Raw genomic sequence first — 25,892 nt, 5'->3', positions numbered from 1 at the left:
TCATGTGTCTAAACATTCTTACTCTCATCTTTTTAGAAGCCTCCACAGTTCACCCAGCAGCAAAAGTTGGAAACTTAGTCATCTTGACTTCTTCCTGTCCATCCCCTTTCCATATTTTCATGAGAGAAATCTAAATGCTTATAGTACAAGGCTAAAAGCAGCAGGAGAACAGGGTTCAGATTTTGTTCAATGCTTTCTCCCCAGTAACAATATCTTTGACACTTAATAGATAATTGATAAACATTTGTTGAGCAGAATAATCATTAAATTGATATTAAATATATTGTTTGACTTGAAACTGTAGTTCCAGGTTCTAAACAAGATATTTCTTAAGCTTTATTAATATAAATAAATAAATAAAAGCCTTAGCATTTACTAGGTAGTTACTACGTAAAAGATAATGTAATAGAAATACACTCATATATTAAGTTTTTAAAATGCATTATCTCACAGCAACTTGTTTTCAGATAAGAAAATTAAGACATACTTGGATTAAAGTCGCTCAGGATTGCAAAGCTAGTAAATGATAGCACTATGATTTGAGGTCAGGCCTCCCTGAATCCATAACCTATAATTTTTGACCACAAAAAAAAGGAGAAAACGGGTCCTCCTTTTTTATATATCTACCTATATATACGATTTTCAGAATCAGTTCTTTAAAGATAAGAAGCCCTCATTGGACTGAGCTCCTTGCTGGGAGGGGCCACATCGTGTATCTTGGTCTTCCCAGTACTTATCCACCTACCTGATCCATGGAAGGGAATCACCAGTGAGTGGGAGGAAGTATGGAAAAGGACAGAAGAGAGAAGAGAGGTGGAGGTGACTACTTTCTGACACTTTGCTTCTGGAATTACAACTACCTATTTGTATAAGTAGCGTCAAAATGAAATATGTATGATGCTACGTTTTATAAGTATTTACACAAACGGTATTTCAATGTAGGAATGCCCAGGTAAATTAATAATCCCAAAAGATCTTACAACCTATGACAGAATATAATACTGATACTTTATTATTTGGCCAGGGTGGTGGGTAAGAGATAAAAATAAAGTGGAAAAAATGTAAGATGAAAGGATGGAGAATGATAGGGAATTGGACACAGAGGAATAAACATATAGATACAGAAAGATAGTGAGAAACCTATAAATGTGTCCCAATCTATGTGGTTAGATGGAAATCTATAAGGTGAGACTTCAACAATGGATTTAATAGCCTCAAAACATGCCAAACTCACATATCCAAATGAAGTTGTATGGTTTTTCTAAGGCTAGATTTTAGAGTTTTGAGTGATGTACTCTTGTTTCTATTCTCCAACTCAGTTTTCAAATTTATAACCAATGACAGGCTTTTTAAAATAAATTTCAGGAAATTGCTCAAATACAATTTGGAGTCAGAACCTGCACTTTCAACTTTACTTACCTGATGCCAGAACTGTCACTTTTAAATGCTTCAGTGAATACTCTTCACATAGAAAAAATTACATGAAGGCAAATACTATATTCTCATTTGGTAAATGGAGAAAATCAGGAATAAGTGTAGCTGACTTGGGATGAGAGCACACTTATCCAAACTTTCAAGTTCATCATGTACTTACAACAGCCCATGAAAACTTCAACAATTTCATTAAATGTCATGAATTTAAAACTTATATGCTTACAGGCTAGGGGATTTTATTCAATAAGTGAGTTTCAATACCTATTGTGTGAAGACTATTTTATTAGTTTTCTTTGAAGAATAAGAAGTAATATAAGATATAGCTCCTGAACTAAAGGAATATTTTTATTCTTTTAAGAGATAAGACATGCACATAATAAAAGCTAGAGCAATATTACCAGTGCCAGGGTCTTCTTTTCAGTAGATATGGTTCTTTGGGTACAAGAATGGAGACTTTTCTGGCTCAGAGAATATTAGGAGGTTGTACTGATGTTGATCTCAGGGGCTGAGTTATCAAAGAATGGACATCTATGAGTCAGAAACAACTCCTTTATCCAAGGATATTTTACAATCCCTTTTGAATTATAGTCTTCCAATTTTAATATCAGCCAGAGGGAAGAGCCATATAACCTTTATAAATTTTGTAGACTTCTTTATCTTGGTCAGTCTTTTATCTTCCCCTGAGTTCTCCACATCTTACATATTCATATCTGCAGCATCAACATCTCAACAAATATACCACAAAATATGCAGAATTCACATCACCAACTAAAGCAGTGATTCCTGACTTTACTTGAACACAGAAATCAACTGGGGTGCAGTTTACTGGGGTTACCATTAACCTATTAGCTACTGCTGTGTAACAATATTACCACAAATTTAGCAGCTTAAAATAACACACATTTGCCATCTCACTGTTTCTGTCAGTCAGGAATCCAAGCACAACTTAGCTGGGTAATCTGCTTTAGGGTCTCTTACAAGCTGGCAATCAAGGTGTTAGCTTTGGCTGACATCTCATTTGAGGCTTACCTGGGAAAATACTTGCTTCTAAGCTTATGTAGTTGTTGGCAGGACTCAGTTCCTTACTGGCTGTTGATCAGAGCCCAGCCTTAGTTCCTTGCCACATGGTCTTCTACATCTGGCAACTTATTTCATCAAAGCCAACAAAGGAGAGAGTCTATAGAGTCTGCTAGCAAGACAGAAGTTATAACTTATGTAACATAATCATGGAGGTGACAGTCCATCACATTTGCCATATTCTGTTGATTAAAAGCAAGACTTAGGTCCCATCTACGCTCAGAGAGGAAAGACTACACAAAGCTGTAACTACCAGGAGGCAGGGATAATTGGGGGGCTATCCAAGACTTGTCTGCCAAGCCTATTGAATCAAAATGCCCTTTCTTGAGCTCTATGTTTTGTAACTTATACCTAGTCCCCAGGTAATTCTTATGATTAGGCAGATTTGAGAAACAATCAAGTTGGGAAAAGGTGAAAGCCAAAGCAAAATAGATGCAAGTTTTCAGCATTGATCTGAATTTAAGACAAATGGACTTCTGGGTGTTGGAGTTTGTGGCATTGCTTAATCCTACAGAATCACAAGGAAAAAATATCCAATTCACTGTCTATAATGCATCCCCCAAACCCAGGCATAATTCTGTAAATCACTATGGGATTAAGTGAAAATGATACAAAATCGTATAAATACTCTTATACTTTATTGAAGTGGGTTACAAAGTGTACAGAAAGGAGAGCTCACTATAGAGGAACGTTTCATATGTTAGATGTAGCTTAAACTAGACCTGGATGGCCAGGTAGGAGTTGGATGGAGAAAGTAAGGAAAGGTAGAGAGGTGTGAGGAGTAAGAGGGAAGTAGGAATAAGGATAGTATGGAAATCAGTCCTCGTGGAGTAAGAGTTGTGCTGAGATGTAGGTAATACGCATGGTTATTTTGGAAGGCAAGTGAATCTGAGTCAAAGAACCTGTGACATGACCACTGAAATATCTATGCATGAAGGTCCCCAGTCCGGATGGGACAAGCGAGACTCAAAAGGAAACACTAGGGGAATCACAGGAAGACAATTGTTTTTAAAAAGTATTATTTACAAAGAATGTATTCAATGCATAAGAATAGACCTAGGGACATTTGCGGCGTATCTGATGCAGATACCATTGCAGAAATTTGATAGAAATAGAGGCTGACACCACATTCATGTAGCAAAGACACCTGCAGTGAGTTATTTTACAGTTTATATTACACTATCATCTGATATAATATGTAGTGTAATATAAAGTAATGAATTAATGCTTTTAAATAAAAGCTAGCTTAAATATTAGCTAAATATAATGTTAGAATATGAATATTTTACAGGGATACCTGGATCTGTTTGGGTGCATATTAGACTATCACCACTGAATACACTACAATTATTCATCCCTTAACACAGAGGATGAATGATACTATCAAATGATGGATTTTTTAATATTTGAGATACTAACTAGATATCCTACAGTTATCTAGAAATACTTGTTCTTTCTTTCTTTGTTTATTTTTGCCTAGGTGTGATGGATGGGGGGGAAATAGTGTTGGATTTTTGGTATGGTAGTAGAGGATGTTATCCTAGCCCTTTTATCACTTAGCTTGGGTCATGCTCAGCTTCATCATCTATGAAAAGACAGCAACAGTACCCCTGCCAACCTCACAGAGTTATTACAGTAATCAAATATGATCATTTATTTTTATAACACTTTAAAAATATAGGGCATTTTATACTTTTCAATGTATTTTTATTACTTAAACACTAACCAAAATAAACATTACTTATCTTCATTATTGGATACAGTGAAAATGATACAGACTTGTTATCTGTCTTTTATGTTTTTCATCATGCTTATATATTAGTGCAAACCAATAATCAGGATTTATAGGCAGCAGAAACCTCGCATTTTTTAAATATGGCAGATATTTTTATTTCTAATGGCTTATTCCATTTTTAGATTTTGTACATTGAAGCAATTATTTTTCTAAGCTTTGCAGTACAAAAAGAAATCATTACTTGCCAAACTGAATACTGCACTTTATAGATTGTGGATATATGATAATCCTTGAAAATTGTACTTGGGACACACGGATGTTTGGAAGCAGAAGTATAGCATGTAGTCAGTACAGTAATCAAAGTTGTGTTCATTTATTCATGCAGCTTACATCTTGTTTTATACCTTGGACAAGAACATTCCAATTGATGACTGGGTTATGGAAACAATCAGTGGTGATCGGCTTACACATCAAATCATGGATCTCAACCTTGACACTATGTATTACTTTCGAATTCAAGCACGGAATGTGAAAGGAGTGGGGCCCCTCTCTGATCCCATCCTTTTCAGGACTCTGAAAGGTTTGAACCATTTCCTGTCATTTCGGGGTTTTTTCCTATGGAGTTGTTATAAAATAGTTTTGGAGTCTGTGTTAGGAATTGCCTTAAACCATCTCTGTTGTCACGTGACTACAGTGGACATTCAAAAGAAATTAAAATGCAAATTAAAACCAGAATGAGATATCACCTCAAGCCTGTTAGAATGGACATCATCCAAAAGACAAGAGACAACAAATGCTGGCTTAGCTGTGGAGAAAAGGGAACCCTTGTCCACGGTTTGGGGAACGTAAGTTGGTGCAGCCACTATGGAAAACAGTATGGAGGTTCCTCAGAAAATTAAAAATAGAAATATCATATGATCTAGCAATTCCACTTCTGAGAATATATCCAAAGGAAACAAAAACACTAACCCTATAAGATATCTGCATCCCAATGTTCAGAGCAGTATTATGTTCAACAACCAAGACATGGAAAAAGCGTAAATGTCCATAGATGGATAAAGAAGTTGTGATATATGTATATATATTCCATTATATATATATAATAATGTTATATATAATTATATGTACATAATGGAATATTATTCAGCCATAAAAAAACAGGGAAATCCTACCATTTGTGACAATATGGATGGACCTTGAAGGTGTTATGCTAAGTGAAATAAGTCAGAGAGAGAAAGACAAATACTATATGATCTCACTTATATATGGGATATAAACAAACAGATAAACACCAAACTCATAGAAAAAGATCAGATTTACAGTTACTGAAGGTAGGAGGTGAGGAGAGGTGGAATTCGAGGAAGGTAATCAAAAGGTACAAATGTTCAATTATAAGATAAATAAGTACTAGGGATGTAATAAACACATGATAACTGTAGTTAACACTGCTGAATGATATACAGGAAAGTTGTTAAGATAGTAGATCCCAAGAGTTATCTTGAAGAAAATTTTTTCCTTTCTTTTTACTGTACCTATGTGAGATGACAGATGTTAACTAAAGCTGTTGTGGTCATCATTTCCCAATATATGTAAATCAAATCATCATGCTGTATATCTTAAACTTGTACAGTGATGTACGCCAATTATTTCTTAAATAATTGGAAAAAAATTGGAAACTGGAAAAAAAAAGATAAAATTAATTAATTAATTAAAAGTTATCTTTTTATGATGAAAGCCAGCATGTCAAAGAAAGATACATTATTACATTTTCTGCCATCAGCACAAAGCGGACATATTTAACTTGACTTTTTTTCATTTACAACTCTTTTGAAATTTTGTTCTGATTTCATGTATATGGGCTCTATTCAAAATATAATGAAACACTTTAGCCTTTTTATGTAAGGGAATAAAAATTAAAAAGCATAGTATTATGTGGATGGCATACTATTGCCAACTTTAAATATTTCCTTTCAGGAACTATTGTCCTTATATATTAAAAGAAATTTTGATATGGCAAGAAAGAAAATCTCAAACAAAATTAATTTTTTTTTTTTTAAGGACACAGGGTAGCAACATGAAAAAAATATCTTGTGGTATGATTACTAGAAGAAAACTTTACATGCTTGCAGGTGTAAAAATTACTACTGGTAACTACCTCATAATGATCTGCATATAAGTCCTTTCCATTTTAGAGAACAGTATTATTTTTCTGGAGGATGAATGATTTCAAAAGCCTCTATTATTTAGCAATTGAAAATAATTCAAATGTTCTATAGCTGATATTTAAAGATACATATTTAACGTCTGATGTGTGTTATTTTAAAGGATACTTGGCTCTTAAATATGTTACCACATTATGCCCACATATCTGGCCAAAAACTTAATAAAACATGATGGCAAACAACCAAAAAATTAGAAACATGTATCTGATTGACATTTTTACCCATTTTCTTGGGCATACTAAAGAAGAGGCTTAGAATAACTAGATAGTCTATTTCTCAATTCTCCTAGGAAAAGTATGCTAATAAATAGAAGACTTTTGAATTCTGCTGACTGAGCTATTCAAAAGCTAGATTTGGTAACAGTTAATCCGAAAGTTTGCCAAGAATGCACAAAAAAAGCATTCAGCCTCAACCTGCATGACAGCCCTTAACGACAGAGTAGAAGCGGCGGGGGAGGCAGGAGAAAAGTGAGCCAATCTTCATCTATCCAGGTTTTTAGGACTTCATGTCTAAATCAGGTTTCACTCCAAATGATCAATTGAAAGGAAACTGGTTATTCATTTTGTGAGAGCATGAAATGTAACTAGGTAGTGTTTCACAAATGCTTCATCTTTATCTATAGACAAGTTGTGAACAATTCAAGACTTTTATTCACAAGGATTAAAATCAAACCATTTAGATTAAACTTTACAATATTTTATTATTTTACCCTATTCATGTGAGAATTGGTAAAGTTTTCTTGTTGAAAAATTTAAAATGAATACAAGAAAATAGCTTCCTTAACTTGCTAAAATATACGGGTGATAATTACTTGTTAATGACATGCACTTTTTTTTTTTTACTGTAAATTGTATCATTAATTAAACTTGCATGATGATCATTTTGAGTTTATGTTTAGAGGAAAGTTACAAATAACATTTTTAGAACACATTTATACAGCAAAACAATTATTTTCCATTTCTTTCTATGACTAATTTAATCAAAATAATCACATTAACCGAATTCCTTATCAATTTTTTTGCAATAGGGCATTGGCCTTGATATGAGAACTCGCTAACAAAACTGTTGATTTGAAATGTCAGCTTTCTTGATGGAAACTACCGAAATCTAATAATATTTCTCTTTCCCCACAGTGGAACACCCTGACAAAATGGCTAATGACCAAGGTATGGTGGTTTAATCTGTCATTTTTCCCTCCCTGAATCAATCTTATCTGTTAGAAATCTCAGTCATTATTTTCTGTTCCTCTTTTCACCTGGGCCATACACCTGATGAAGCAGACACCAGTGTGATAATTAATCTTATTAGTGAAGTTCTGCTTGGCTGAGGTTTCGGCTCTGATAGGGAGGATGTAAATTTTCTTGAGAGGAAATTGTTTTGTCTCCATTCTGAAGGACCAATTAAAATGTCAAGCTTCTTTGTATGAAATAAATTTTTAGTCTCTGTCTGCACTTCTGAATAATTCACGTTAAGTATAATTAAGCTCAGCATCATTTTCAAGCTGCTCTTGCACCCTTTCATGAGCTCTGGATTAAGGTTCTATAGCTCGACAGAGAAAACTCATAAATCATGTGTGCTTTTCCTCTACAATGAGCTTCTTTTAATACATAAAAACAAAGTTAGGTCAGCTTTTTTTTAGGGCATTACTTTTGTTCATTTTGAAGCCAGAAAGCTTTCATTTCGTGAATCAGGTACCAGTTCGACTTGCAGTATTTTATCCTCCTTCCATTCATTTGCTAAAAGCCGATTTGTGTAGAGTAACAGGGATGGTTTTACACAAAGGAAAATGGAGGTAAATCAGAGTTATCCATCAACTCTCAGGTAGATAGGAATTTATTACCATGATTTGTAGACTGATCTATTAGGATGCCATTCTTTTTCCACTGAGGATAATTAGTAGAATGCTAAAGGAGAAAAAGAAGAGTTTATGAGTTTTATTTTTTCAGGATGTTATATCCTTCAAAGAAGGGAGTGTTTGGAAATGCTGATTATAGTCAGTGTCATGAGTATTGGTTTAGAGTCCACAGCTTGTATAGTTGTGTCCTGCTTTGGGCACCTGTCAACAGAACCTCCTTGTAAGCATCATGTTTCATAAGGCATCCTGTTGTAGATTTCAGGAAAACATGCTTTTCAACAAGAATACTTTCCAACTATTGACAAATACTAAGCATCTGAATGTTAAGTTACGCTAACAGTAGCAGGTTGTCTACATGAGTAGTATTATCTTTAATGATCCTGTGTTCAAGTTTATTTCTGGGTCCACATACCATCCCTCTGCTTAAGAGAACATGGCTAGGGCTTCACACAGGGAGTAATAGAAATGATACAATACACAGAAATGTCCACCCAGGGTTCATGTTTCCATTAATCACCTAGCTGTTCCTGCTTGCTTATACTTAAAATATTTTCATAAGGCCAATATCTACTGAACAGTAATATTTGTAAAACTACTAATGATAAATAATTGGCAGTTAGTGTGTATTCACTTAGGTAAATTAAATATTAGTGCTAGACAAATTCAAGCTGGAATAGTTAATTAGCAGAATGTATTATTTCAGTTCAAAAATAATTAAAAGAACATCACATAGTTTCCTTAACTGAAGTGAATTTGGAATTTCCACAGGCAGGTAACTCCCAATTTTTGAAATTATATTTAGAAAAAGTATGCATAGAGAGAAAGAAACCACACAAACTTTTTTTTTAAGTAACTGAACCAGATAAAAAGTTACATTATTAGCCGTTTGGGTGACAACATGCCCAAGCTTCTCAATAAGTGGGTTTCCAGTTGTTTCTGGATTCCTTTTAACTGTTTTTTGCTATTACTTTTTAAGTTAACTGTTTTGCTTAATAATATTTTCAGCTACCAAGAAATATATTTTGTACAGTCTCTCCGGTCACACACTCTCCATGGTTTTACTCAGATTTTCATATTGACAGTGAAATCAGATCAATTACTGGGAACAAAAGGAATTCCCAAGAATTATTGCCAGTGCCTGAGTGTGTTAATATATTTGGGAAATTGTTCTTTTTCTTCATCTAATATTACTTAAAAAGATTCTGTCACATATTCTACTACTCGGTCCCATATTCAATCACCACTGGTATACAGTTGGTCAAATTGATAGGTTCTAAGTTTTACATCAAACTCAATTTACTTGTAAAATTAAGATGGAGTGACAACATATAATTTAGTGATTATAGGTAAGATCTTTACATTTTTACAAGAAAACATATAAAATTTGTTGGCAGTTAAAAACTCTTTGTAAACAAAATCAGTCATCTGAGTTGATGACCAAGTGCACAAAAAATAACCCAGTTTAAAGATCTCTCTAAGAATGGTGAAAATAATAGGAAAAAGCTGCTCTGAATATTCCCACTCTCAGCACATAGCAAATCAGTGGAATATGCATTATTGTGCTCGCTGTTAGACCAATTTGCCCCCTTCCCACGCAGAATGGTCCCACTGTTACATTTATGGCAAGCACTGAATTTCTGTTGAGAGAAAATTTGCTCAGAGAGAAAATTTAGCACCCTGGGTCAGAGTTAACCTTGCAAAGATGAATCCTAAATAGAAAAGCAGGAGATCGAGTTTGACTTATATGAGGGGAAGTGAGAAAAGTTTTGATTGTTTTTAAAAAGTATCTCTGTGGTCTCTTGTCACAATTACTTTTTGTTGGAATCTAATATCTGCCCTGAAGAACATAAATGTGAAAACAAAAGTCAATTATATTTGAATCACATGTGATTTGGGGAAAATATTTTCTTCTGAGTAATAGTAGTACTAGTATGAATATAATAGATGATTTATATAGGACTCCTTTTCCCCTTTATGTAAGTGTAAATTGATTATATCTAGCATATGCTTATCTCTTGTTCCACATCTTAACTATTTCTCTAGTCTCTTGTAGGCACAAGTGGCCAATAAGTTTTAAAGTAATCATGGGATTTTAGAGATGATCCACAGATTTACTCTTTTGGAGGGTCAGGCAAGGTAGGGAAATTGTATGGGTTATGTGAAGTGAGTGGAAAAGATAGAGAAATCCTCTGCTTTAGACACTTTTCCTTTTTTATTTTCCATATTTGGTAAAAACCCTGTCAATCTGTCTGTGTCTGAGTGGGAGTGTGTAATGGTAGAATTAATCCTTATGGAGCTCTCACCATCAGTCACTGTTCTAAGAACTTAACTTGTGTTAACTCATTTAATCCTCATAACAATACTGTGAAAGAGTTGCTATTATTGTCTCTGTTTTAGTGATACAGAAGCTGAAGCTCAGAGAGTTTAAGTGATTTGCCTGTAGACACACAGCTAGGAAGTAGCAAGGCCATGATTCAAACCCAGACAACCATCTTGCAAAACCCATTTTGAACCACCAAGTGTCTCCATCACTATATGCTACGTATATACATACACAACCACACACACACACTTTTGACATATATCTATAAAGTTTCTGTATCTAAAGTGGGTGTATATTTTCCCAATATCAACCTTTCTTTCCCCAACTCTGTGAATATTCTAGAGAACAAAGCAAACAGCTCTCAATCTGGGGTCATGTTATAAGTGGGAAGCCACAGCACTGAATATATGATACTGACAATTCTTTATCTCAGGAAACATGAGGATGGTGCTAACTCCACTGTCTTGGTCAGCTCGGGCTGCCAAGACAAAATATCATAGACTAGGTGCATTAAGTAACACATTTATTTTCTCATAGTTCTGGAGGCTAGAAGTCTCAGATCAAGGTCTGGCAGGGTGGGTTTCTGGTGAGAGCTCTCTTCCTGGCTTGCAGACAGCTGCCTTCTTGCTGTGTCCTCACATAGTGGAGAGAGTATGAGCTCACTCATGTCTCTTCTTATAAGGACACTAATCCTATCGGATCAGGGCCCCACCCTTATGACCTCATTTAACCTTAGTTACTTCTATAAAGGCCCATATCTCCAAATACAGTCACACTGGGTGTTAAGAATTCAGCATATGAATTTGGGGGTGGGAGAGAACATAATTCAGTTCATAGCATCCACTTTGAAGAATCAAGCTGTTCTTTCACTCTTTTACTGATTATCTTTCTTCTAGATTGTCAAATGAAGAAGCAGAAGGTAATGTTTTACAAAAGGTCACTCAAATATAGTGGCAGGCAGAGTTGGAATTCAAACAAGTTTATCTCTGATTCCCAGAGTATATAGTCTTTCCTTTGTAGACTGTTTCTATACTTACAAAATAATTGGCTTTTTGTTTTTTGACAATCAGCTTAAACCTTTTAGAGTTTCTCACAGAAGCATTTTTAAAAGCTTCTTGTTTTGGGGTCGCAATGGAGGTTAGCAGTAACTATAAACTATGACCAATTCCCGAAAGTGATGATTAGATCACATTTTTAATCTTAAAGGATTGTCTTTGCATCCTTAGATTCCATTTAACCCCAAAATGTTGTTCTCCACTTTGAGGTGTCTATAATATAAAAACTGGTAATTCTTAGCATGAACACAAATGTTTTCAATTTCATGTGTGTTTCCATGCCTACCCAATGGGGCAATAGATTAGGTGCTGTTACCATAACATAGTACCATAAAGAGGGCAGGAATCTTCATGAAATGATCTGTATCATTGATGATATGAATCATGAAGAAAATGCTTGCTTCAAGCACTATCAAGTATCTTTAATTCTCCATGACCTACAGAGGGGTGATCTAAAACAGGAGGCCTGGAAAAGAGGCATAAATTCACAGACCAGTTTTTAGATCCAGATGAAGGCGGCCTGCTGAGAACGGCCCTCCCACCACGGAGAGAGAATTACTCTCCTCTGAATCATGGTAATGGCTGGTAATGCTCTGGGCTTTCCCGTCAGCATCATTCAGTGTGTGCTGGAAGAGAACCAGAATGGAATCAGATGCCCAATATTCTAGCACCATGCTGTCACTCTGAGCACCTGTGTGGCTTTGGGCATGTGACTGAACTCTTCTCAGCATCCTCACCTGTAAACTGATGACTTTTGCCCCAATTATCTTTGATTTCTTTTAAGTTTTCAGATGATCAAATTTTAGGATTGGTATTAAAATTTTAAAAAACCTAAGCAGGGCACGGCATCTTCGTGTAGGGTAGCACTTCACATTTCAGCACTCCCACTGTGCATCCATCACTCTTCTGTGCACTGTGCATGTTCTATCATATTTAGTTCTGACAACATCCTTACAGATGCAGAAAATAAAACGCCAAGAGATTAAATCTTGCCCAAATGCTCACAGCATGTAAGTGGTTAGGCTGAGATATATACCCAGGCTAACTAACTTGAGAATCTCTGCTCATGCCAATGTATAATTTCTGGAAATGCACTGAGTTAATGGACTCCTACTTTGTTATCAAGATAATGAAACTTATACATCCTCCCCATAAATTCACCCAGTTTAAAGGTCTTTGTCTTTCCTCAATAGGGTATGCAGGCCAAGTGCTTAACACTACACCTGCCATTTTACACCTCAGCAGATTTAATCTCATGAATAAACAGGATGTTAATTGTCTCCAATTTCAGGGAAATAGGGTTTTCAAGGCAGTCTAGTCAAGCTTGGAATTTAGTTCATGCAATCCAGAGTTTGCAGGGTTTGGATTACAGCAACCAGGCTGCTGTTTGAAAAATTGAAACCTTTAGCACCACTTGATGGGAGTCATTTAATTGAAAATGAAACCTCTTTTTAGACTATTATCATGTGTAATTTCAACTTACTTTATTATTCAGCTGTTTGCTACAGCCCCTTGAAAAAGCTAGTCTCACATGTTTTGCTCAGCTCCAGAATTTTGCAATTCTGGAAATTATGACTATGGTGAGAAAGTAGAGGCAAAAAAAACAAGTAATGTGCTTTTGGTAAAATGTTAAGATGCTTATCCTGTCCCCAGCAAGCAGTTCAAGAAGCTGCCTAGTCAACCTCTCAGGAGTTTTTATGTTTTAATAGGTAACTTTGAAAGAAAGAAAAAAAAAAGGACTCACTGCTCACAGAAGTTGACATGATTCATCGTATAATTTTAATCTTCTCAGACCTAAAAGATAGACATTTTCATTAATACAAAAAGATATCTTTCTCTCTTTTTTTTTTTTTTTTTTTGGCTGCGTGGCATGTGGGATCTTAGATCCCCGACCAAGGATCAAACCCATGCCCCAGCACTGGAATCGTGGAGTCTTAACCACTGGACCACCAGGGGAGTCCCAAAATAATTTCTTAGACAAGTTCTTATTGTAAGGCCCACCATGTTGCTGAATGTCCTTCTTTGCTGTAGACATCAGCCAAATATCAAGTTCCTAGCTTTATTTTCTGCCCACTTCTATCAGTCCTGGATTCTGCCTCCTCAATTTTCTTTCTGAAACGTAGATGGTTCACTGTTTGTCACGGAATGAAGTCAGTTCTTTGACCTCAAGGTCCTGGCTGTCTGACCCCAAATTCCCCCTTCTAGCCTCACGGCCAGTTTATCCCTTCACATTTGTCACAGTCTATTAGCAAAGATCCACAAATCACTCTTGGAAAAGTGTATTTTTAGAACTCCATGCTCTAACTGGTACTGTTCTGTTAGTCTTAGCAGTACATTCTCCCTTTCTTTACTGAGAGAGGTCCTCATCTTTTAAGACTCCTCTCAGTTGTCTTTTGTCCAAGAAGCCTTACTTACCTTTCTGGTCTTTTATTCTTCTGTGTGTCCATAACACCCAATTTAGTTCTTGCTATGTTGTCTGTTTCTTATAGTTTTCCATTCTGATTCCCAACCTCTTGGCCAGGTCGTAAATTCTTTGATGGCAAAGGGCCGGTCTCATTGACATTGTCATCCCTGCCTCCAAGCACCCCCAATCTCTAATTGTGAATCTCTCATATTATAGTTGCCAGATAAGTATTTGTTGAATTGAATTATGACACAAATCTTTGGGAAACAGTCACAGAGTAATCTGGAAAGACAGACTTTACCATCTAATCCAGAGTATAGTTTGGAGAACCCCAAAGTAATAGTACTCATGGCTTTGGATACTGTACAGTCAGTCCTCCCTACCTGCCTGTTCCAAACCTGCAGATTCAACCAATGTTGGATCCTGTACTATGTCTGTCATCTATGAGATTTGAGCATCTGTAGATTTTGGCATCCGAGGCAAGTCCTGGACCCAATCCCTGCAGGTACTGAGGGATGACTGTATATGTGATTGATCTTGGGGGAGATGAAAAAGATGCAAAAATATTTTTCCAATAGGGAAAATGTATCTTTAATATTCATCTATTAAAGCTAAACAGAAAGACACCAAGTTCTCTGTGATTCAGGAAATGGTGGTCACATTTGCAGATGATTCTGACCCGCTGTGCCCTTTTCTTTACCACCACCCTTCCTGTCATTTCTTGTTAGCAGAAAATTTATACACTTGCCTTTCACCAGCTGCTTGTAATTCTGAGTATGTAAAGGAGAGAATCAAAACTAATGGGTGCAGATGGGTTTTTGAGATTCCAAATGTGCAGTATGAAAAGAGTTGGACTCATTTTTGACCACTCCTTTATAACTATTTACCTAGCACTGTGTTGGGTGTGGTGAAACATAAGGAAGAAGTCCAGTTCCATGGGTTCATTTTCAAGGACATGCAATATAGTTAGGATATAAAGACTCCCAGCCCAACATGAAAAGTATGAAATGCTAAAGCTGGTGGTACCGTCTGAGTATGGATGTTATAGGGTTTTAGATGGGAATCATTGTGAGTAGCAGCAGAAAAGACTTCTTAAAACACAAGACTGGACTTTAAATATGTGACTAGAACTTGAGTGAGCACAAATGACTACAGAGGGAAAGATTACTTGAACTTTTATTTAGAAAAATCCTGCAATGGGAAAATCAAGAAGCCAAGAAGCTGCTCAATTAGGATTGTTGGATGTGTTCAGGGCATAATTAGGACACCACTGTGCAGAGAAGTACACTACGGTTAAGACATAAATTGGTAACTGGGTTTTGCTTTTTCTCTCTGCTCCAACACAGTAGTTCTTAGGCTTTTTTACTTTTCAGTACATTGAGTACCTACTGTTACACTGGCTATGAAGACCAGCAGTGCTCCCCTGGATCCAGAGCCCTGCAAACCACATTCACTTTTGGCTGCCAACGCTGATCATGTCTTGCTTGCGGGGAGGAGGAGTCATGAGAGTGTGGGTCAGGGAGAGGAAAGAAAAATCTGGAATAGGAATAAGGCTTCAATATCCGTCATCTTCAAAGAGTTTTCCTAGCTTTATTTGTCGACTTCTGTTACGCCTCTTCTGAAGAGTCACCTTCATTTGTCCCAGTGCTCTGAATGGTGACAAACAGAACTATTTTGTTTCTTTTCCAAAGTCTGTTGTGTTCTGTGTGCCCTATTGAGAGCGGAGCCACCACCTCAAGTCACACCCACACCACTAAACCCTCACACTACTGTAAACTCTAGGAGGTGCTCTAATTTCTGTCCAACTCACTCCGGATTTGTCTTTCATTTATTAATTTGCCCGCTAAGATAAAATCATCATCATCAGAGTCAGGCAGATTCAGCCACTTAAAATGAGTATATTAGTTAGTCTTTCTGAGCCACAGTTTACTAATCTATACAATGGAACTAATAATGTCTACGTCATGGATTCATAATTAATATTATTCTCACCCTATTTATTACAACGGTCTCTCCTAATTAACTTTTTCTTCACACTCAGCTAGAATAATATTCCTAAATGCATATTTAATTGGGTCACTTTTCTGCTTAAAATACCTTCAGTGGATCTCTGTCCCCAATAAGAAAAATTCCAGACACTTTGATAGAGCATATAAGCAGTTTTATTATTTCATCTCTGCCTATTTCTCTAAGCTTACCCAGTTCATTCTTTTCTACCTGATACCTTTCCACTCATCCTTTAATTCTCAACTCAGATATCACCCCTGAAATACCTTCCATCATTTTTCTAGGTAGAAGTAGTCAATCGTTCTGTTTTTCCATTGTGTCACCTAGTTATAATTTTTTAACTTTTGGATATTCCAGTGTACTATTATTACTCACTTAACATTTTCCCCTCACTAAATTATGAGCCTCTGCAATAGTCATTTTATATCCTTAATTCTTAGAACAGTGGGTGGTCCACTCAACACATTTGTTGACTAGATGGATGGAGCATGGACAGACATATGAATGAAGAAATTTTGTGCTCCAACAGTGTTATTATTTACACATACTAGCAGTGCAGCCATCAGGATGCTCACATTCTAGTGTTTTCATACTATAGTTGCAACTTCCCAACATGCAGTCACTTGAAGAAGAAAAGAGCATTTATGCTCTTTTGTTACTTCTCCGTGTACTACTTGGCAACTTCGCTGAAACACAAACATACCTCACGCTGCTTTTGGGATAAGCTTGTGGACCATCCAAGTGGGGCAGGCTTTCATGGATCATCAGTAGCCTTTGAGAACAGTTCTCCTTTATAATGCACACAAGACTGTCTCATCCTCCATGTTGCATCTGGTAAATGAACTGGCTCTTGGGAAGACCTAGTCATCCAGGAAAGTGTCCACGTTTAGAGAAACAGGATGCTTTTTAGATTTTCATAAAGACTGCACTGCATCTAAAAGTGATTTCTTAGACCCATATGCTGGCCATTATTCCAGATACACTACAAGAAAGAATGCATTCAAGGAGATTCTTGTAAGCGGAGACAGTTCAGAGACCATCCTGCTTCAAGATATCAGTAATATTATTAAGTCATCTTTGTTTTTTATTCTCTTAACAATTCAATTTTAACAGAAGTTTCACTCTAAACTTATGTGAATAGTAATTGCAATAACTAATAAACTTTTTAGCTTTTTATATGTGGAAGCTTATGACATGTGTGATCAGAAGCAGTTGACAAGTTTTCATTTGCAACCAGATAAAGGGACACAGACTAATTGTAGTTAAAGTCCTATAGATAAGAATGTATGGGCTCCCCTCACCTGAAATCTTTAATGAGGCCAACTTCTTTCCTGTGAGCAGAAGATCTTGTTGATCTGGACAGGTACTTTGGTCTCCTGGTGTTTGCCTTTTGAGTCCATTGTTCCTTGCAAGATGTTGAAAATGAGTGGTGGTAGAATTCATAAGAGTAACCAATGTGCTTCTGAAATATTTCATAATACATATACATGTGTATATATGTATTTCATATATATATATATATATATATGTTTTTTTCTTCTCTTTTCTTTGGCTGACCTCTGCCATCATGCTCAGAAATCCAGATACCAGTTGGTCTGGCCTAGTGCTGCCTTTATTCTGGCCTAGTGCTGCTTTTATTTTGGTGCTTGCAAAAGAAGAAGAGGGAAATGTTTGTAAACTTTTTTTCTACTTTAGAACATCACTCAGGCAACTTTCTTTACCCATCATTTGCCACATTCTGCAAAAGATTACACATATGCCTCAGGAAATCAGGACCCAGAATCAAACTGTGATGTCAACCAAGAGCCAGGAATTAAGGGTTTATTTGTTAAATTGTTCATGTCTAGGATAAATATAATTTCCATTTTGTCCAGGAGTGTCCTAATTGATACCTGGGTCCAGGCAAAATTGACAATAGCACCTTCTATCACTCTTAAAGTGCCTTGGTTTTCATAATAGCTACGCGGTCACTGTTCATAGCATTCATATGTGAAATTGTAATCTTGTATTTTAGATTGCTTTCTGAGGATTCTTAGAAAATGAATTTACTTCTCCTCATAGTCTACTCTATTTATATTTTATGGCAGAAAGGCAGAAATTGGAACTCCCAAAGAACTGCCTCTCATGGTCAAGGAAAAGATGGACAATGGGATATTTGGTTCTCTTGCACTGTGTCTGACTCAGAGTAGGTCACCAAATGCATTCCCCAAAATTATTGCTCATAGACTTGACACAGTATTTGTTGAGCATCAGGCCTCAGTATATGGCAGGCATGTCAGCTGCCCTTACATATGAAGTAGTAACATTGTACTTTCTTTTAATCAATGAATTTTCATTCATGTTAACTTGAAAACAATGTGTTGAACCTGAGGAGAGGGTGAGAAGAGCTCATGAGTTTTTTCTATTAATATATGTTTGAAATATCCTAGGCATAGGTTATGATTTTGCTTTCTGGTTTTTAGATGCCCTGATGCCTTTGTTCAAAGTCAGCAGTATTAACTGTATGGTGAATCGCTCTCTTAGCCACATTTTTCAGCCTCTGAAGAATCATCTGTTTTAAATGTCTCAATATGATCTGTGTATTGGACAGTAAAACTGTATCCATGTGGCATCAATGCATTATCTTTACCCACTGGTATACAAGACATAAAATCAATGCACTTTCCTTCATTATCACTGGAATTATTTTCAGAGAACCAATTCTAAGATCAAGAAGATATCTCAGTGCTCTGCATCCTTGGGAGGATATATATTGAATGTGTGTTAGACAACCAATCTGTCTGTTTGATTTAGATTATGGTCCATATGTTGGGGTTGATTGTGTGGGTGCCATTCTGAAGGACCCTCTGTTAGCCCCATTCAGGGAAGATGGATTAAAAATAGATTAAACTACCACGTTCAGCTTTCTCCATGTCCTCTGCAGATTAATTTTCCATTCACTCCTCCCTGAACTTATAAACATCCACTCAGAAAAACCACTCTAGAACTGAAATTCCAATTGAATTAATCTTTTCTAGGTGCTAAAAATTTTTTATCATGGGGAATATTCTTCATCTGCCCATGTGTGCTAAAAGTAGGAGTTTAATGTAAACATTATACTGTTTAATTTTACACATGCACACACCACAATAAAAAAATACGGGGCTTCCCTGGTGGCGCAGTGGTTGAGAGTCTGCCTGCTGATGCAGGGGACGCGGGTTCGAGCCCTGGTCTGGGAGGATCCCACGTGCCACGGAGCGGCTGGGCCCGTGAGCCACAACTGCTGAGCCTGCGCGTCTGGAGCCTGTGCCCCGCGGCGGGAGGGGCCGCGATGGTGAGGGGCCCGCGCACCGCGATGAAGAGTGGCCCCCACTTGCCGTAACCGGAGAAAGCCCTCACACGAACCGAAGACCCAACACAGCCAAAAATAAATAAATAAATAAATAAAGTAGCTATAATTTGTTAAAAAAAAAAAAAAATACGGAAGCAATATCTTAAGTGATAATGTAAGAACAAGAACATAGAGATTAGTGTGTATAATAGTAGTAGCTTCAAATGTGTTTACATTATTAACATATTACCAAGTATTCTAATTCAGTTTAGTCACTTATCAAGTATTGAGAACAGAGTATAAATGTCACTTTGGTAAGCAGCAAGAAATATAATAATAAACACACTTCCTAAAGGAATTCATAATACCTCTGCCCATTTTCCCCTCAATCCAGAGAGTAACTGGCAGGGAAATCATGGAGACTTTAGCTTTTGCTTAAGGGAGTATATGTCTCTTGCCAAAATAGGATGATCTATCCCTTAAATAAAATAGAAAAAGTAACTCTTTAAATGACTCTTTCATTTATAATATTTTAGGAGTGCAAACCAAGGGGAGGAGCATGAATTTTTTGGTTTGGACCTTCCTTAGAGGTACCTAAATAAAATAAATTTAAAACTACCTAAACTATTTTGAATAACTCTAAAAAGACGCAGTCTTCCTCTTTTTAAAGTCAGACATGGGATCATTTTTTAAATTTTATTTTTCTTCCTGAAACCACCATTCTTTATTTCCAAAACATTTTGAAAAGTAGAAAACATTTGTTTTAGTTATCAAAACTTTCTGGAAGAAGTGATTTTTTGATGAAATTATCTGAATGAAATCCATGGTTGGTTAATTGATGATAAATTCATTACTCTTTATCATCTTAATTCTTTTCCTCACCCTCATTTCTATTATTAAGGAAATATGGGTACCTAGTAACACAAGAGTTCTTCTTTATATTCTGTAGAATATATTAGTATATTCATATAGTACATTTTGATTCCTGAGTTCATGTAAAATCATATTACTAATTCCATAATAAAAAAAAAAGAAACTACCCATTCTCAGTTTTTTAACTACATTGAACTCTATTTGAATAATTAAAAATAAAACGCATATACATCAAAATGTATTATATTACTTCCACAAATGTCATATTTAGATATCCACGTATTCATTTACTTATTTGGAATTTTTAATTTTGAAAAATGTTAGAGATTTAGTATAATAAGCAAAAAAAGAAATTCAGGGATTTTAAGGTAAATTTAATTGTGCAAATTATAATGTAAGACTAAAAATAATACATTATCTTTTATCTGCATGTAGTTCTTTTAATAATACTGGATAAATGAAAAACATTTTCAATTAAATCTAATAGTGATTTTATAGTAATAGTAAATCAATGTAGTGATAGTGATTTTATAGTAAGAATTAACTTATTCTTAAATCTTTAAAGTCAGAATAAGTTAAAAACTATCTGCAGTTAGCTAATATTAACCATAAATAGGCCTGTATAGGATTTGGATACAGTGAACCAACTCTATCTGTCATGGCAGGTTCCATATCTGATAAATCTTTTTATACTACCCTTTCCCTGAGGATCTAGGACTGTAGCTTGCATATAGTAGGCACTTAATACATTTTGAATGGATTATTATCAGTTTTATGCTCCATTAAAAAATTTAAGACCTCTGGGATCCAACAGTAGTTTATATCTTTGCATTAACTGACTTTTCGTCTTCCAGAGCCTAATTAGTTCTCTATTTCCCTTAATCAGTGCTTATGAAATTTACCAAGTTAACTGAACACATCTAATATTCCCAACAGGGATCATTTATTGCTTTAGTGGCCTAAGTGATGGGGCTGTTAGCATCTCTTTGGCTGGCTGCTTTGCAATCTAGTTGCTTTCAGATGTGAGAAAAGTAATCTTAATATTTATGCAGAACTTGTGTCTCACTTCATTTCTTCCAACGTTGATCTGGCAATGTCCCGTGGGCAAAGCTTATCCTCCACTTATTGAAACCCCAGATGTATCAGAGTCACACAAGCAAGGTATTTGGGAAAAGGGTTAGGCTTATCAGTCAACCCCCCAAAATTTTCACAACTGCTGCTTATTTCAGTTGCTCCTCCCCAATCATCCCCCCCAACACACACACACATTGGAGCCTCCATCCTAATTCCCACTTCTTTATATACCCAGAGTCATTGGCCAGCAGATTGTAAATGTACCAGTTTACCCTGAAAACAGAATATGATGTGATTGAATTAATTTATCATTGCTTGTTGGAAGCTTAACGCTCTTAGTTCAGCTCTGACTTAATATTGAAAGATTTTTTTTTAATTGTGAATTCATAGTCTGGTAACAAGATTTAAGTTGTTTCTTCACAACTCTTTTGCAAATAAAATTGTGAGCTCTTGGAAAAGCTTTATTAAGAAGAGTGTTTGGTATGCAAAGGAACGTCACAAGAGCAGGACTTGGAAGTCTTAAAAAAGAAAAGAAAATCTATACATATGAGAAAAACAACCAATGTTATCGTAGCTGGCTGCCCCAGCTGGCTTCCTCGACATCACCCACTGATTATAACTGCTTCACAAATAACACTCCGAAGTGTATAAAGAATTAGCTGTAGTCTTGTACATGTTTGAGTATAGATTCAACTCCCAAATGTTTTTCCGAATAGGTATTCTAGAACTCAAAATCTAACCAAATAATCACAGTTCTACAAATGTACCAATAGAAAAGGGGATTACCTGTAGTGAAAAACTATTAATTAAATATGGATGATAGTATAATTATTTCTGGTTAATTTCTGGCTCATTTCTCTTAAAGACTACTTTTACAACTGTTGAACACCTAATAGAAGGCAGTGGTTCCAAATGTGTGCTACTAGAGAAACCTTCCTTCTTTCTTGGTGTGTTTATAAGAAATATTCAGACCATGTGGGCTGTGACATGCCCCCTACTCTTTATTCCATATCCAATAGCTCATTCCCAGGCACCTATTTGGCACATAACACAAAGCCTAACCAAAGCCCAGTTATAAGGCAAAAAGTATTGTCCCCTGGTACAGTAATAATGATAGTTTGCCACAAAGTCATGTCCAATGGCAGCAGTGTAGACTGTACCTCTTGTAACATGAAGGAGGTGGGCTCTGTCACTCTAGGAGCCAACACGACCACTCCTTCTGTTCTGAGATGTTCAAGACAGCAACGCTTATACTAACACTGGTGCTGTACCTATTGGTGACACATTAACAAGAGTATTGGAGGGAAAAAGGAGGGGGGGGTCAGCTTTTCAGTGAGGAATTGAATTTAGCTTGTTTAAAAGAGTATTTTTGTGGCAGGTTTTTCTCACGCATAGAAAATAACATTTTCTTGCAAAGTATAATGGTATCATTCTTTTCAGGCTTTCTTTGAAGTGGACAAAATAGTCTTATTCAGTTGTTTGTGTATTTTAAAATATTTGTTAGTTTTTGTCTATTTTGTTTCATTTGTGCTTTCATGTTGCAGGTCCACTAACTTTCTGGTATATTTTCCCGATAAACAGGTCGCCATGGAGATGGAGGTTATTGGCCAGTTGATACTAATTTGATTGATAGAAGCACTCTCAACGGTAAGTATATAAATTAGGTTCTATTGGATTCATTATATTAATTAAAATTGTTAATTCTAGAGTGTCTGAGGCAAATTTTCTATTGACTGCAAGTGCCAAGAACCCCAGACTTAGGGTTTTAGTGGGAATAATAGGAACGTGAAGTTATTAACAAACCTGGAGCATATTCCACCAGGAGACAATGCTGATGAGAGTTGACAAGTACACAAAACAGTCAGAAAAGTCCAAGCATAGAGAATTTTGTAAATGATGCATGGCTTTTAACTATCTAGGTTTGAAAGTACTATATATATTTGAAATAGTTCTACAATTTTATTGTAGAGAGGTGACTGAAACCCACTCAGTTTCACAAACTGAAGTTACTGGGACTTTTTCAGGAGTCAGAGTGCCAGGAAATTAAGAGGCAATTGGAATATGGACAATTGAGAAAGAATAATTATTTCCTCACAGTTTCCATCCACTACTGAGCAGTGGTTATGTATGTTACAGGTGAAGCAAATGTAAGCCAAAGACACAGAACAATATACTCTCTTAAATTGTTTGTCCTAAAGAACACTAATCTTGGACAGAATTGCCAAATGGAACAACTGAAAATACAGGAGGCCCAGTAAAATTTGAATCCCTTCTGATTGCCTATGAATCTGAGATAAAGAAAAATATTGCAAGGGATTACCATCTCAACGTACATAGGCATCTCAGTGTACATATCCGTAGGCAACTAGAAATAATTCAAATTTAACTGAACCTCCTTTATTTTTAATTATTAAATCTGGCAATCCTAATTTTGGATCAAGTTTAGAAGTTTGCTATGGACTATTTGAACTTGCCCTTCAAAAGAAAATGAATTCTCTGATTGAAAAGAAACCTCAGCCCAAATCTGATGTTAACAGATAAGTCAACAGATAAGGATTTTTCTTTTCACAGGAGTCAAACTTCAGATGAAGAGAATGACAGTAATTGAGAGAAATGCATGTCACTTTATTTTATTTTTTTACTATTTAAGATTCCTAGTGAGAAATATAATTGTAATTAAATTTGATCTGATATACATTATCTCACAGGAGAAAGTCATGAAGATAAAATAGATGAATGATATCCAATGACTTTGAGCCAGTTTAGATAGATTGTTGACATTACCCCTTCTCAATTTTCTGCAACACTTAATGATGTTTTAGGCATTTCCTGTTAAATGAATGGGATGAACAAAGTACCTGAAACATTTCTAGAATCCCTACTGGAATAACTAATTATTACAGGCTACACAATTAATTAAGGTGACTTGATAACCTCAGAGAGGCACGGATGGTAGAGGGCATACTTAATCTATTTCCTATTCTATTTCGCTATCCAGTAAATGATAGTAAATATGTAATTTGCCTTTAGCTTGGGCTCTTACAAGCAAATCAGCAAAGGCATCTGAAAACTCTACCTTCCTAATTAAAATTCTACTAACGTCTTATACCTTAAGAAGGGGGTATATTTTCAAATTATGTATATAAGTGAAAGCTTGGCTGATAAAACTCTAACCCCACCACACCTTTGCTAAGTAGGCTGCATAAATAAGAACAAAAAATCTTGAAATTTCTTGAGTTTTTGAACCTCATATACAATGAAAAGTTCATACATCCCCTCATGTAGTGACAGAATTAGAGAGGTTGCCTATCTCTCCTTATACTTCTGGATTCATCCTTCAAAGAATTGTAATAGAATAATGGTTTATTGTCAGGACACTCAAGCCACTTGCAAATAAATTTAGACCTCGCTAATCCTTTACTTTCTCTTACAATGTGTCACTGTTTTGAAAAAGCACTCTTGGAATTCAAATAAAGAAAAACAAAGCTATAGTTCATGTTTACTCTTGAAGTTGGAAGCCCTTAATTAAATTGAGGAAACTGAAGAGGCTTCCTAAATTATTTTCTGGTGGCAGGTAGAATCAAAGCTAATATGTGGTGATATGGTAGTATTTTACTACCATAAAATACTACCATATGATGCATTCAGTTTTGTGGTCCACATTCTTGAAGCAGGAAAATCTTCAACTTCTGAAAATGTGATTTTGTAGTTTATATTTGTATGAAGGATAACACAAGTGAAAATTACTTCAATCCAGTCCTTTTTTCATTGGGGAAGATAAATCACCAATTTCTTTTTGTTGGTAGCTTTTCCTAAAATTTTCAAAATTAGTAATTTTGGTAAAGAGATCTACAAACCCTGCAAAAGCATTGTTATATTGACTTCAACCTTTGAAAACTTAAGTTTGATAGGTGTTGATATTTTGGTAAAGCTTTATTTAAAAATTGTTATTAATTAATTTTTGTATATTTAGAATTGTATTAGCTGTTCTGTAAAACATGCCTTAAACTCTGTGTTTAGGAGAAAAAGCCATGGTTTTCCCTCTAGTTTTGATTTCCCTTAAGTAAAGATAATTAGAGTGTCCCAGGGGTCTCAAGCTCTAGTCTACGAGAGGCTCTGCCCACCTACTATCTAAACATTATCTATCTGAAATGATGTTAAGGCCCTCAGACTAATCCCAAACCCCAGGTTCTAGAACTGACTTTGCCATGGATTAGAAATGTGTGAATCAATTCACTTAAACTCTCTGGATCTCTGTTTTTCATCTGAACATAGAAAGTGTTAAGCTAGATCAGGGTTTCTTAACTACAGAACCATTGCCATTTGGAACTGGATAATTTTGGGGGGACTGGATAATTTTTTTGTCGTTGGGTTCATCCTGTGCACTGTAGGATGTCTAACAACATCCCTGACCTTCATCCACTAGATGCCAGTAGTATTTCCCCTTTACCATGTTGTAACAACCAAAACTGTCTCTAGACATTGCCAAATTTCCCCTTGGGGGGCAAAATCTCGCCAGTTAA

At 35.8% G+C, this 25,892-nt stretch overlaps 1 protein-coding gene across 1 annotated transcript in view; it reads left to right on the top strand.

Annotated features, from left to right (window-relative positions):
• DCC (DCC netrin 1 receptor) overlaps window positions 1–25,892 on the top strand; it is a 1,191,297-nt gene that overhangs the window by 1,073,231 nt on the left and 92,174 nt on the right. The window contains exons 20-22 of the mRNA XM_057527412.1: window positions 4,632–4,826; window positions 7,602–7,634; window positions 22,951–23,016. Coding sequence (XP_057383395.1) covers window positions 4,632–4,826; window positions 7,602–7,634; window positions 22,951–23,016 — 294 coding nt within the window. The remainder of the gene's footprint in view (window positions 1–4,631; window positions 4,827–7,601; window positions 7,635–22,950; window positions 23,017–25,892) is intronic.

This window comes from Balaenoptera acutorostrata, chromosome 13 (genome assembly GCF_949987535.1).
Source record: "Balaenoptera acutorostrata chromosome 13, mBalAcu1.1, whole genome shotgun sequence".
Taxonomy (NCBI): domain Eukaryota; kingdom Metazoa; phylum Chordata; class Mammalia; order Artiodactyla; family Balaenopteridae; genus Balaenoptera; species Balaenoptera acutorostrata.
This window is presented reverse-complemented; position numbering and strand designations above follow the sequence as displayed.